At 50.8% G+C, this 14,428-nt stretch overlaps 1 protein-coding gene across 1 annotated transcript; it reads left to right on the forward strand.

Annotated features, from left to right (window-relative positions):
* The first annotated feature begins 1,414 nt into the window (after positions 1–1,414).
* KCNS1 (potassium voltage-gated channel modifier subfamily S member 1) lies at positions 1,415–5,739 on the forward strand. The gene is made up of 2 exons (XM_047770313.1): positions 1,415–2,455; positions 5,110–5,739. The coding sequence occupies exons 1-2, from the start codon at positions 1,430–1,432 to the stop codon at positions 5,578–5,580; spliced, it is 1,497 nt and encodes a 498-aa protein (XP_047626269.1). The 5' UTR covers positions 1,415–1,429; the 3' UTR covers positions 5,581–5,739.
* Positions 5,740–14,428: the final 8,689 nt, after the last annotated feature.

Below are 14,428 nucleotides of genomic sequence, written 5' to 3' on the forward strand. Positions count from 1 at the left end.
TACTGTATTCCAGGGGCTTTGCACACACACTCACAATAACCCTTCACCAGAAGTACTGTTACCCACATTCTGCAGATTAGAGAGTCAAAACTCAGAGCTGGAGGAGACTGGCTGGAGTTCACACAAGTGACAGAGCTAAGGTCAAAACCCCGACCCGTTTAAACACCAAGCCCAGGTAAGTGAAGGGCACTCTGCCCGGTCCCTGCCAGGCACTGGGCCAGATGCTTGATACACTCAGGCCCGCATGCACTCTGGGACACCGGCATGACTGAACCCACAGGGCAGATGAGATGACTGAGGGTCAGGAGGTGAGCCACTGGCCCTCAGGTCCAGCAGAGCTTGGAGACAGTGAGCAGTGGAAGATCTAACATTTCCTGCGTATCCTCTAAGGCCGAGCACATCCCTAACCTACCTTCATCCTCCAGCCTGCCTTCCCAGCAGGTGCTATTGTCTGCGCCAGAAACTGAAACCTGGAGAAAAGCATCTTCTTCCTCAAGGCTCCAGGTGCACCAAGGGTGGCGAGACATCCAGGTCTGCCTGACTTCCGGGAGTGTGATTTATTTACACTCCTTTGACGACATTTGGTCACTTAATCTTTTTCACCACCCTTGGAGATGGATATTTTTATTTTCCTTTGGCAGAAGTTCAGAGCGCTGACATGCCTTGCTTATGATCACACAAGAGGGCCAAAATTCAGTGTGACTCTAAAGATGCCTTAAATAGTCTAAGCCAATGGCTCTCAATCTTGACTGGGCATCAGAATCACCTTCCAAGCTTGCTGAAACCCAGACTGCTGGCCCCTGTCCCCAGCAAATCCAGATCAGGCGGAGAACATGCATCTTTCCCAGGTGGTGGTAAAGCTGCTAGTCCAGGGAACACACTTTAAGAACTTCCAGTTTAAGCGATTCTCCCAACAATCCTTGGTGGTAAACATTATTATCCCATTGTGCAGATGGGGACACTGAGGTTCCGAGTGCTGGCTTGTCCAAGATCCCATAGTAAGCCTATGGTATACAAAAATCCAAATTTGGGCAAGGAGATATCCTAGACGAGCACCAACCAGGTGCCAGGACATCCTGCCATTCAACAGCTTCCATAATCCTCCAAGGTACACCTCAGCAGTCATGCTCCGTAAATGGAATGGGGACAGGGGAGGCCCAGGGATTTGGCCAAGCACCCCCCGCCCCCCGCCTCCAGGAGGGGAGTGAGGGACATTCAAACCCAAGCCTAACTCTTGAGGCCAGGGGGCACTTGACGGGTACTGGGCACCTAGGGCATACCAGACACTTCACATAGATCCTCCAGTACCCCTGGCTGGTGGATGGAGCAGGGATTTAAACGTGATCTTCGTGGAAGGGAGGTCCGGGGACCTCCACCCCTGCCACTTCAGCACACCCGTCTTGTGTCCGCAGGCCGGTGCACCGCAGCCATGGTGAGCGAATCCCCAGGACCCGGCACCCGGGTCCCTTGGCGGCGAAGTGACGAGGCTCTGCGCGTGAACGTGGGCGGCGTGCGGCGGCGGCTGAGCGCACGCGCCCTGGCGCGCTTCCCGGGCACGCGGCTGGGTCGCCTGCAGGCTGCGACGTCCGAGGAGCAGGCACGACGCCTGTGCGATGACTACGACGCGGCGGCGCGCGAGTTCTACTTTGACCGGCACCCGGGCTTCTTCCTGGGCCTGCTGCACTTCTACCGCACCGGCCACCTGCACGTCCTCGACGAGCTGTGCGTGTTCGCCTTCGGCCAGGAGGCCGACTACTGGGGCCTGGGCGAGAGCGCCCTGGCCACGTGCTGCCGCGCGCGCTACCTGGAGCGGCGCGTGGTGCGGCCGCGCGCCTGGGACGAGGACAGTGACACGCCGAGCAGCGTGGACCCGTGCCCAGACGAGATCTCCGACGTGCAGCGCGAGCTGGCGCGCTACGGGGCGGCGCGCTGCGGCCGCCTGCGCCGCCGCCTGTGGCTCACCATGGAGAACCCGGGCTATTCGCTGCCCAGCAAGCTCTTTAGCTGCGTCTCCATCGGCGTGGTGCTCGCCTCCATCGCCGCCATGTGCATCCACAGCCTGCCCGAGTACCAGGCCCGCGAGGCGGCAGCCGCTGTGGCGGCGGTGGCCGCGGGCCGCGGCGCGGAGGGCGTGCGCGATGACCCGGTGCTGCGGCGCCTCGAGTACTTCTGCATCGCCTGGTTCAGCTTCGAGGTGTCGTCGCGCCTCCTGCTGGCGCCTAGTACGCGCAACTTCTTCTGCCACCCGCTCAACCTCATTGACATTGTGTCGGTGTTGCCCTTCTATCTCACGCTGCTGGCCGGCGCGGCGCTCCGAGACCGAGGCGGTGCAAGCGGCGAGGAGCTGGGCGACCTGGGCAAAGTGGTGCAGGTGTTCCGTCTCATGCGCATCTTCCGCGTACTCAAGTTGGCGCGCCACTCCACCGGGCTGCGCTCGCTGGGCGCCACGCTCAAGGTAAGAGCTCTGAGGCCGGGTTGGCGGTTGCAGGGACGCGGGTGTAACCATGGGGCAGGTTAGCAGGGCTAGACACCAGGTTTGCATTTCACGTGCAGTCCAGCCTTCCCAATACATTAGTAGGTAGGAAGGGCTTTCTGTTATCTCTCTTTCCCAGCGGCGAAACTGAAAATTGAGGCAGAGCTTTGCTTGTCTTTCTTTCCCAAACCAAACCGAGACCAAGGTCACTTTGGGTTTATCTGTCAAACCTCACAAAAATATGCAAAGCAGGATGCTCCCTGGCTTCTCCGCCCGAGCCTTTGTGCTGGCTTTATCAGGGAGCACAGGTGTCACGGGTCACCCTTAATAGGCTAAATCTAGCAGTGGCTCCAGAACTCACACTTAACTGAATGCTAACTCTGTGCCAATTTCATATGCATTATCGATTTCATCCTCAGGAAGGTGCCATTATTTATTTCCTTCCTGTAGAGGAAGAAGTGGAGGTTGGAGGGTTGGCTTTTAAAAGCCTGGTTGCAACTTACTGAGCACCTGCCCTGTGTTAGGCCCTGCACTGGGGGAGAAACCCTGGGAAGCTTACCCTCCAGGGGGTGAAATTAGCCTGGTTTAGGGAGGAAGGGGCTGTGAATAGCTTGGATGAAGGCCCCAGAGAGGGGAAAGGATGATGCTGGGAGAAGTCCAGGGAGGAAAAGGGTTTGCCACTGATGCAGTGAGGGAGGTGAGCGGGCAAGGTACTGAAGGGCCATGGACTTTTTGGCCCACAATCGTGGATTTATCCTGTGGCAATAGGAGACCCTAGGAGAGTTTTAAACAGGGGCAAGTTTTTGTTTGTTTGTTTGTTTTTTGTTTTAAGGGCCTCACCTTCGGCAAATGGAAGTTCTCAGGCTAGGAGTCGAATCAGGGCTGCAGCTCCGGCCTACGCCAGAGCCACAGTAACACCAGATCTGAGCGGCATCTGCTGCCTACACTGCAGCTCATGGCAACACCAGATTGTTAATCCATTGAGTGAGGCCAGGGATCGAACCTGCATCCTTATGGATGTTAATCGGGTTCTTAACCCACTGAGCCACATTGGGAACTCCAGAGGCATTTTTTTTTTTTTTTTTTGGTCACTACTTTACAGATGTGGAAACTGAGGCTCCAGGAGGTGACAGGACTTGTCATATGTTCCTCAGTGAGTGAGTGGTACAGACCAGAGAAGAAGACCTCAGCTCTTTCTCGTAAAATTCTGTTAAGAATCCCTAAAAAGTTACTCGAAAAACCCTTGCACCCTTGGCTCAGGAAAGCTTTCCTCATGCCCTCCCAGCAGGGCAGCCAGGATGCTGGGTGCGGGCAGTGTGACCTGGGCAGAATGTCTGGGCATGGAGTTGCCATCATAGCTCAGTGCTAACAAACCTGACAGTATCCATGAGGACATGGGTTGGATCCCTGGCCTCGCCCAGTGGGTTAAGGATCCCGCGTTACCATGAGCTGCAGTGTAGGTTGCAGACGAGGCTTGGATCCTGTATTGCTGTGGCTGGGGGGTAGGCTGGCAGCTGCAGCTCCAATTCAACCCTTAGCCTGGGAACTTCCATTGTGGCAGGTTCGGCCCTTAAAAAAAAAAAAAAAAGCCTGGGCAAGTACAAGACTTCCATTAGCCAGACCCTCTGAACTCAGCATCTCTCCAGGGAAGATCCGCCCCAGAACTCTGCCTGGTGTCCACCACGCAGGGAGCCAGGGCCTGATGTTGCTAGCTTTTTCTGCCAGGAAGAGGAGTATCGATCGAAGCTGCAGGGTCCAAGATGTGGGCGTAAGACTCTGGACAAGAGCCTTGCCACTCAAAGCGAGGCCCCTGGCCAGCAGCAGCTTTCTCATTGCCTGGGAGCTTGCTAAAAATCTCTGGCCCTATCCCAGACGTACTCAGTTGGGTTCCCCCTACATGACTTCTCTGCACATTACAGTTGGGGAGGCCCTCTTCCAGACCAGGGGTGCTCAGCCTCGGCACTGTTGACCTTGGGGGCTCAGATTACGTCTTGTCGAGGGGAGGGAGGCGGTCCTGTGCACCGTAGGATGTTTAGCAGGATCCCTGGCCCCTGCCTGCTAGAGGCCAGTAGCACACCAGTCCTGGTTGTGGTGGCCAAAAAAGTCTCCAGACATTACCACGTGTCCCCTGGTGGGGGAGGCATAATTGCCATATTTGAGAACCAATGCCTTCAGTGGGCAGGTGCATCCCGTATCATCTCAGCTTCCTCGAGAGGCAGAAAATATTTTTGTACTTATCAGAAATGGGATAGACCAGTCAAAGGACACGAAACCAGCTCTTGGCCTTGTGGAATATAAACTGGGGTTGTCGCTTGGCTCCACAATGGTATAAAAATCCTGAGCTTTCCATTAACTGGCTGGTACCACCAGTGCCCCCAGCGTCAGAAGAAAGAGCTGCGGTTTAACAGGCAGGCACCTTGGTCATAGAAGTCAGGCCTGTGTTCAATCCCAGGGCAATTTGCTGGCTATTGTAGTTGAGAGATTGTAGTTTGCAGGCAGGAGAGCTGGGTCTTGGCACCAGCTCTGCTGTGCTGTGTGTCTTTGGACCTACCCCTGCTACTCTCTGTCCCCACATGCCCTGGACGGGGTGTGTAAGCCCAGCCTGCTCTGACTTGGCGTCCTGCATTCTCTTCCAGCACAGCTACCGTGAGGTGGGCATCCTGCTGCTGTACCTTGCCGTGGGGGTGTCCGTGTTCTCCGGCGTGGCCTACACAGCCGAGAAGGAGGAGGATGTGGGCTTTGACACGATCCCAGCCTGCTGGTGGTGGGGCACAGTGAGCATGACCACCGTGGGCTACGGGGATGTGGTCCCAGTGACGGTGGCTGGCAAGCTGGCAGCCTCAGGCTGCATCCTGGGGGGCATCCTGGTGGTGGCACTCCCCATCACCATCATCTTCAACAAGTTCTCCCACTTCTACCGGCGCCAGAAGGCTCTGGAGGCCGCCGTGCGCAACAGCGACCACCAGGAGTTTGAGGATTTGCTGAGCAGCATTGATGAGGTGTCAGAGGCGTCTCTGGAGACATCCCGTGAGACCTCCCAGGAAGGAAGATCTGAAGACCTGGGGGCCCAGGCCTCCAAAGGGCCTCCAAACTCTCAGGTTTATTAAAACCAGGGTTCCATGCCCCCACTCCCACCCCCTACATTCAGCTGAAATGGAGCAGAGATTCCTGCACTGCTTAAGTTCTCCCTGGAAGCATCACCTCGCAGGATCATTCATTTTGGCCTCAAAAATGGCACAGGAGGCTGGGTCCTTTCCTTCAAAGATGCAGGGAAGCCTAGTGTTAGCCTAGATCCTATGAGCCTGGGGAGCAACCCAGAGACCTTTATAAATGAACCTCCAAGCCACCCACGACACAGGCATGAGCCAAAGAGGGAAAGTCAAAAGGATGCTAACAATTCCTGAACATCTCCTACCTGTTAGCCATGTCACACTGGCCCTGTGTTGGAGGATGTGAATTATCCCCATTTTACAGATGAGGAAACTGAGGCTCAGAGAGGTAATGTCACACAATTAGAAGTGGTGGAACCAAGATTAGAATCCTGGCTTGTTGGTCTGCAGAGGCCAACATTCCTTCCACTGGTCCTTCTTCTACCCTCACAAAGTTTGCCTGTGGTTTAAGGGAGTTCATGGATCCCCAGAGTCAGTTTATAGGGTTAGAACCTTCTGTTAGAGCTAGGGAAAGGCCTGTATGGGGGATTCAGATGTCAGATCCCTGGACTTCAGCGATGATTCTTTTCTGGGAGCTTCCAACGGGAGTCAGCTTTCAAAGATGAGGTCTGGGAGGAGGGAAGAGAGGGCTGGCTCCTTAGAGGGTGGGGAAGACTTGATAAGCCATAGTTGTGAGGCTTCCTCCCAGGGCTGGCTTAAGATACAGAAAGTCTGAAGGGGCTCTGGCCTAAGGCCTGAGGTCTAGACCAACCCATGCTAGGGCCTACTCCATCTCCAGATTTCAGCCCATCTATCAAATTGTCCCAGTCTGTGCCCCCCAGGGACCTGAAAGCCAAATGGAGCAGGGGTGCCAGTTCTGAAATATTGGTAGCAAGGAGCTGTCACACATGGACATCTAGCTCCCCCCTTCCTGGATCCCCCCAGTCTGTCCATGACAGGTCCCTTCTGGCCACAATGCAGACCTCCAGCCCTGCCTTGGTTATCATCCAGGCAAATGCTTGAGACTCCTGTTCCTTTTGGCCAGGTCCAGCCCTCCCATCCTTGCTGGGGCCACATGTCTTATACTCATCTGCTGAATCCTCGCTATGCTTGCTGAGAAAGTTGGGAGGGAAGGGTTCCCACAGCCCTTTGCACTTATGGCGGCCAGGATGCCCAGCCCTGTACCGTCATTACCAGATGGTGGCTCTGGTCTGTCCCACTGTACTGAGCTCCAAGATGGAAAATACTGTCTGGTTGAAGCCGGCTTGGTGCAGAACAGGTGTTTAGTAAATGTTGAGTGGATCTACCAATTCGTACCACCTGCTGTGTGCCGAGCACTGAGGAGGAAGAGCAAATGGCCAGGGAGAGACTTGGTTCTCAAGATGGCGGAGACGAGGGTGTTCCCTGGTGGCCTAGCAGTTGAGGACTTGATGTTGTCATGTGGGCGCAGCCAAGATAAATAAATAAATCAACTCAGTGGGAATATTTGTATATTAAAAAAAAAAAAGGTGGCAGAGCAAGACTGAAAAGAAGGTCCTTTCAGTTCTGCCTCCCTCTACCTCCTTGCTTTCTGGAGGATTTTAAAATGACTTCCTTGTAAATTCTTCACACACTCATTTAGCAAAGATCTTTTGGAAGCTGAGGCCTCACGTGTGGCCTGCAGATGTGTTTTGTTTGGCTGAACAGTATTTTTAGTATGTTTTTTTTAATTTGAATGCCTTTGGCATTCAGCCCAACCGAAAGTCATAAGAGATTCTTTCACTGTGGCCATAGAAATGCTCTATACCTTATTTTCTGCCCCTCCCATTATAGTTGGACTTGTTTGTTGACTTTCTCTTTATGTTATATTCTGTACAGTTAGAAATAAAGCACTCCATCCCACAGCCTGGGCTTTCCTTACCTCCTTCAAATTGAAGTGTGACACGGAGTTCCCATTCTGGCTTGGTGGGGTTAAGAACCTGACTCCTTAGTATCCCCAGGATGCAGGTTTGATCCCTGGCCTCCCTCAGTGGGTTAAGGATCCAGTGTTGTCACAAGCTGTGGCATAGGTTGCAGATGTGGCTTGGATCCTGTATTGCTGTGGCTGTGGCATAGGCTGGTGGCTGTGGCTCTGATTTGATCCTGAGCCTGAGACCTTTCCTAGGCCATGAGTGCAGCTGTAAATAGACAAAAGAAAAAAAATTGAAGTGTACCTGGCTGTGGGGGTGGCTGTGTTCAGATCCTGGGTTGTCAAATGATAACAAGAAGCTACCCCTTCTCTGAGAACCAGATCCTTGGTGGTCAGTTGATAACAAGTAATAACAGGAAAGAGCCCTTCACCCCTGTTTCCCATGGTCTGCTGGTGTCCCAGCCTAGAGCATGAGCAGTGGCCTTACTGTGTTTTGCCCCATGACAGCCCAGTTATGGAGGATGTGTTGCCTGTCACCACTCTAATTCCAGTCTCTGTATCAGTTAGGGGTCTTTGGTTGCAAGCAACAGAATCAAACTCTAGAAAATTTAAGCAAAAAATGACGGCATCAGATGGCCAATAAGCACATGAAAAAATGCTCAACATCACTGATTATTAGAGAAGTGCAAATCAAAACCACCATGAGATGCCACCTTACACCAGTCAGAATGGCCATCATTAATAAGTCCACAAATAACAAATGCTGGAGAGGGGGTGGAGAAGAGGGAACCCTCCTGCACTGTTGGTGGGAATGTAAGCTGGTACGACCACTATGGAGATCAGTATGGAGATACCTTAGAAATCTATACATAGAACTACCATATGACCCAGCAATCCCACTCTTGGGCATCTATCCGGACAAAACTTTCCTTAAAAAAGACAGATGCACCCGCATGTTCATTGCAGCAATATTCACAATAGCCAAGACATGGAAACAACCCAAATGTCCATCGACAGACGATTGGATTAGGAAGATGTGGTATATATACACAATGGAATACTACTCAGCCATAAAAAAGAACAACATAATGCCATTTGCAGCAACATGGATGGAACTAGAGACTCTCATACTGAGTGAAGTAAGTCAGAAAGAGAAAGACAAATACCATATGATATCACTTATATCTGGAATCTAATATACAGCACAAATGAACCTTTCCACAGAAAAGAAACTCATGGACTTGGAGAATAGACTTGTGGTTGCCAAGGGGGAGGGGGAGGGAGTGGGGTGGTTGGGCAGCTTGGGGTTAATAGATACAAACTATTGCCTTTGGAATGGATTAGCACTGGGAACCATGTCTAGTCACTTATGATGGAGCATGATAATGTGAGAAAACAGAATGTGTACATGTATGTGTAACTGGGTCACTATGCTGTACAGCAGGGAAAAAAAATTGCATTGGGGAAACAACTATTTAAAAAAATTATAATTGCAAAGAAAAAAAAAAAAGCTGCATCAGAGAGGTAGTGGAGAGAATCGAAAGAAAATTAAACAACCAGGCTCTGAGAATGATAGGAATGAGGGCAAGATGGGAACCAAGTTAGTTGGAAGCCATGAATCACCTCTTCAGGGCACTGCGATTAAAATGCCTGGTGACACCTGCCTCTCTGGTATGTATCACTCGGCTCAAGCTAAAGATTCACAAAAGACTGATCTAAATGGACTGGTTTGGGTCACAGGCTGATCACATGGGTGGGGCTGGAGGAACTACCACCAGAGGTCTCACCAGGACACAGATGGTGGAGGCGTAGTTCCCTGAGGAAAAGGCGGGGTGCTTTCATTACAATGAGGAAAAGGAATCCTGGATGGGTGAAACCCAACAAATATCTATTATAATATCATTCATTGGTGAATGATGGTTGCTAGGCAGCTCAGTTTCATCAACAACAGAATACAGGAATGAGAGAGAAGGACAGAAACAGACAGCGATTGACTTCTATATCCCATGGCAGACAACACGGTTATCAGTATCTCCCAGTTAATTCCACGTTTTGAAGCACCCCTGCCAGAGAACTCCATACTGGATCCAGTTTGAAAAATGCGCAGAAGAGCTCTGATTGGCCCAGGTCCAGAAGAGGTGACTGGGTCACTCAACTGCTTGGAAACCAGTTGGGTCTGTGAGGACCCAGCAGCCATCACGTGAACCCAGGGCTGATGTGGGAGTCTGGCATTTTCCAGAAGAGGAGGGAATGCTGGACAGATTCCTCAAGGTCTCTCTTGCAGCTGTGCTTCCTTGGGCTTCAGTTTCATCTTCTGTAAAATGGAGACGCAACGTTCTGAGACGTTCAGGAGTCACGGGGGCCCTGGACCCGCCAAGTACAATGGACAGGTGTCAGGGTTCCAGATGGGAGCTGTGTGATAGTCTCTCCCTGTTTGCAGTGACCTTGGCGGGGAGAAGCAGGTGTACTTCCTTGGTAAGTGAGACATACTGTTCCCTAGGGGATGATCAGATTTAAACTCTGCCCCATCCCCAGCCCCATATTACAGATTGGAAAACTGAGACCCAGAGAGATCGGAGGTCATACCTAAGTCCGTTTATGTGGAGAAAGCTTTTTAGCCCAAATAAGGACCACATAGTGTGTTCGCACTGGAAGGTGGAGGTGGTAAGGAGTCTGGTTGACTCCTAAGTTACTTTTTGAGGCTCCCAAGAGGGAAGAGGACCAATCGACTAAATAACAGGATCACCCTTCACATGTCTGTGGCACACTACAGATTACAAGGGGTTTCACATCTTTTATATCATATATGTTTCACAGTAATTCTGTAAGACAACAGCAACAATTAATACAATAGTATAACATTATTTGGCAGATTTAGGAACATATAGCCCACAGACAGTCAAAAGTGGTGAATAAAAAAAAAAATCAGGGATTAACTCCTAATACCAGACTCTACTTATTGGCATCACATCCCACGGTCATCACTTTGGCAAACTTGACTCCCCAGGCACCACTGAAAGAAGTGGCTTTGAAATGTGGGTCCTTAAGAATTTCTTCTCTAAGTCAGAAAGAGAAAGACAAATACCATATGATATCACTTATATGTGGAATCTAAAGTATGGCCCAAACGAACAAATCTACAAAACAGAAACAGACTCATAGACATTGAGCAGAGTCCTGGTTGCCAAGGGGGTGGGGGAAGGGGAGGGAATGGGATGGATGGGGGGTTTGGGGTTCGAAGATGCAAACTATTCTATTTAGAATGCAAACACATTGAGGTCCTACTGTATAGCACAGGGAACTATAGGAAATCTCTTGTGACTGACCATGATGGAAGATAATATACGAAAGGGAATGTATGACTGGGTCACTTTGCTATGCAGCAAAAATTGGCATGACATAATAAATCAACTATACTTAAAAAATAAGAGGAGTTCCCGTTGTGGCTCAGTGGAAGTGAATCCAACTAGTATCCATGAGGATGCATGCAGCTTTGATCCCAACTAGTACCCATGAGGACGCGGGTTCAATCCCTGGCCTCGCTCAGTGGGTCGGGGATCTGGCATTGTGTGAGCTGTGGCGTGGGTCGCAGATGCGGCTTGGCTCTCGTGTTGCTGTGGCTGTGGTGTAGGCCGGCACATGCCGAGGGTGCGGCCCTAAAAAGCAAAAAAATAAAAATAAATATTTTTAAAAAAGAATTTCTTCTCTCCTTCAGCTCTGGATACAGCCCTCAGGTGCTGGCTAAGACAGTCCTCGACGGCTACCAGCCCTCCTAATTCAGGCCAGCCAGGCCCTGTGCCTGAGTGTGGAAAGAGTTCTCCAGAAAGTTGAATAAGTTGAGAAGCTAACCTCATAAGGCAGGAGCCTTTCAGATGAAAGGGACATTGTCTTTCAGAATCATGGCTGCTCAAAATGAGAAGCAGGGCCAGGGCAGATGCTGACTGGTGCTTGACCTAGTTTACAAGGACTGGGTTCAGAACCCTCAGGAAACTCACACATTCAGAAGGATGGACTGTGCACAGCTTGTTCTCTGAGTCAGACCTGGATCCAGATGCTGGCCCTGCCACTTACTGGTTGCATGACCTCGGATGGGACCTGCTGATCTCCAAGAAACTCATCTCAGGACCAACCTCCAACCTCCAACCAGGCTAGAACCCAAAGCCCTCGCCTACCTTTCTCTCCCACTTGGATTGGTGAGGAGTCTTTCAGGTACAAATGACAGAAAATCAACCAGGTGACTTACATACAGGGGTCCGGAGGCTCAGCTGAGGTCATCAGCTCTTCTCTCCCTGCTGCTCTCTCTTCTCTACCTTCCTGCCTTGGCTTCATTCTCAGGTGGGGAGTTAGGAAAATTATCGGCATATGATGGGATACTGTGAGGGTTACCATGTGGTGCAGAGAAAAGAATATGGGCCCTAAAGCCAGAGAGACTTGGGCTCGAATCTCTGCCACCAGGAGCTAGCTGTGTGGTTTTGGTTGGATTTCTTTGCCTCTCTGACCCTGTTCCTTCACTTGCCCTGAGCTAGTAAATATCTACATCTCAGCATTAATATCAAGTGAGATAATAATGTGAAAATGCCTGGGAGTTCCCTTCGTGGCTCAGTGGTTAATGAACCCAACTAGGATCCAGGAAGATGCGGGTTTGACTCCTGCCCTTGCTCAATGGGTTAAGGATCTGGCATTGCCGCGAGTTGTGGCATAGGCCAGCAGTTGTAGCTCAGATTTGACCCTGAGGCTGGGAACTTCTTATATGCCGTTGGTGCGACCCTAAAAAGCCAAATGCCTGGTATAATAAATGTTAAATATTAACTCCCCCACAAATGCATAGGAAGGAAAGAGAGCTTGGCAGGCCCCATCAGAGCTCCTGTTCTCCATGGAAATGGTAAAGCAACTCTGAGCAGAGGGCACTGGGAAGGAAGTAGTTTGCATAACCAGAGATCACAAACCAGACTCACTCTTGCACTCGAGGCCACAGCTGGGGTCGAAGAATGAAGTGGTGGGGGGGGGGGGCGGACAAAAAACCTGAATTTGAGTCTAGACTCAATATGGCCAAACCGTGGGCTTCAGTTGCATCACTGTCAAAGCAGGATGCTGGCTGAGACCAACGCTAAGGGCTGAGAACAGCCACCCCTTACCTTTGCAGGGGGCTGGGTAGTGTCGCTCAGAATGGCTGTCCATCTCGTCAGGGGCAACACCCTCCCCCCCCGGACCACTCTTGTCTTCCACTCACCTCTCTGAACTCACTGCCATCTATTCTCTCCTTTGCACACTCTTTTCCAGGCGCACTGGCCATCTTCCAGCAAGTCAAACTTTTGTTCTCACCTCAGGGCCTTTGTTCTTGCTGTTCCCTCAACTTGGAATTCTTATCACCATGTCTTCTGCCTGGTTGGCTCCCTGTCATTCGGGTCTCATTTCAAAAGTTCCCTCTTTTGAAAAGATGGACACACACACACACACACACACACACACACACACACACACACGCACACACACACACACACGCCATGGAATATCACTCGGCCATAAAAGAAGAATGAAATACTGCCACTTGCAGTAACGTGGATGGACCCAAAGATTATCCCACTAAGTGAATTAAGTCAGAAAGAGAAAGACCGCTCATATGGGATCACGTCTATGTGGAATCTAAGAGATGGCACAAGTGAACTTATTTACAAAACAGAAACAGACTCACAGATACAGGAAACAAATTTACAGCTCTCAAAAGGGAAGGGAGTAGGGGAGGGATAAATGGGAGTTTGGAACTAAGGAAAACAAAAAACAAAACAAAAAAGTCGTCTCTCTTAAAGTGCGCACAGCACCTGGTCTCAGTCTCATTACTCAGCCTTCTCTTCTTTCTGACACTTCGCCTTTTTTTTTTTTGTCTTTTTGCTATTTCTTGGGCCGCTCCCGCGGCATATGGAGGTTCCCAGGCTAGGGGTCTAATCGGAGCTGTAGCCACTGGCCTACGCCAGAGCCACAGCAACGCGGGATCCGAGCCGCGTCTGCAACCTACACCACAGCTCACGGCAATGCCGGATCGTTAACCCACTGAGCAAGGGCAGGGACCGAACCCGCAACCTCATGGTTCCTAGTCAGGTTCGTTAACCACTGAGCCACGACAGGAACTCCACTTGGCCTTTCTTGAAGACAATCTTTTGTTTGTTTACATGGTACATGGAAGCACTGTGAACATGATGGCAACAAGTCTAAATGATGGATCTTGCTGTGCTGTTTTGCACGAGTGACTCAAATATTGCAGGTGTCGCTGCATCTGATCTTCCAAAATGGAGACCAACTCTTGGTAGATCCCAACACAGAAACTTCCAAGTGTCTCTCTGTTCTACATAGTTCATTCTGGCCAAATTAATAGTAAAACTCTGTACAAAATACTTTCTATTTAGAAGTAAATGAGGTTCGTCTTAGCACCACGTGTTTATCAATGGGTTTCTCACCAACATACATGTCCAGTGGGACATCTGCTCGTGATGCTGAATGCAGGACAACGTTCTGGCCATGCAGGACTGTTCCAGAACGCATGGCAGGACCTCCAGCATCCCCACCTCTGCCCATTAAATGCTGATAGGTCCCTGGGCTCCTTGTCACAGAAAAACACCCTCACACATTTCTAGGCCGCTTCCTGGTGGGCAGCACTGCCCACTGTGAGAATCACATAGCTAGGGGAAGGGCTTCATACTATATACCTCAGGGTCAGTGGGAAAAAAAAAAAAAACTTCAAAGGCTCTGTATTGTGTCTGGCATGTAAGTGCTCAGTAAACGTTTATCTGCTTTCTCTCTCCTTCCTTTCTTCCTCCGGCCAGAAGTTCGCAGTCTGACCAAGAGGGGACATCTCCCATCAACCCTGGCAGCAGCGAGGAAGGTATGCTGATGCCGAAATATTTAAGGGAGTGAGCTAGTAAA

The sequence above is a fragment of the Phacochoerus africanus genome, chromosome 3 (assembly GCF_016906955.1).
Source record: "Phacochoerus africanus isolate WHEZ1 chromosome 3, ROS_Pafr_v1, whole genome shotgun sequence".
NCBI lineage: Eukaryota > Metazoa > Chordata > Mammalia > Artiodactyla > Suidae > Phacochoerus > Phacochoerus africanus.

Bases quoted from the DNA above. Each gene is read 5' to 3' on its own strand.
- KCNS1 (XM_047770313.1), top strand. From the start codon at position 1,430: ATGGTGAGCGAATCCCCAGGACCCGGCACCCGGGTCCCTTGGCGGCGA. The intron at 2,456-5,109 runs GTAAGAGCTCTG...ATTCTCTTCCAG, and splicing joins CGCTGGGCGCCACGCTCAAG to CACAGCTACCGTGAGGTGGG.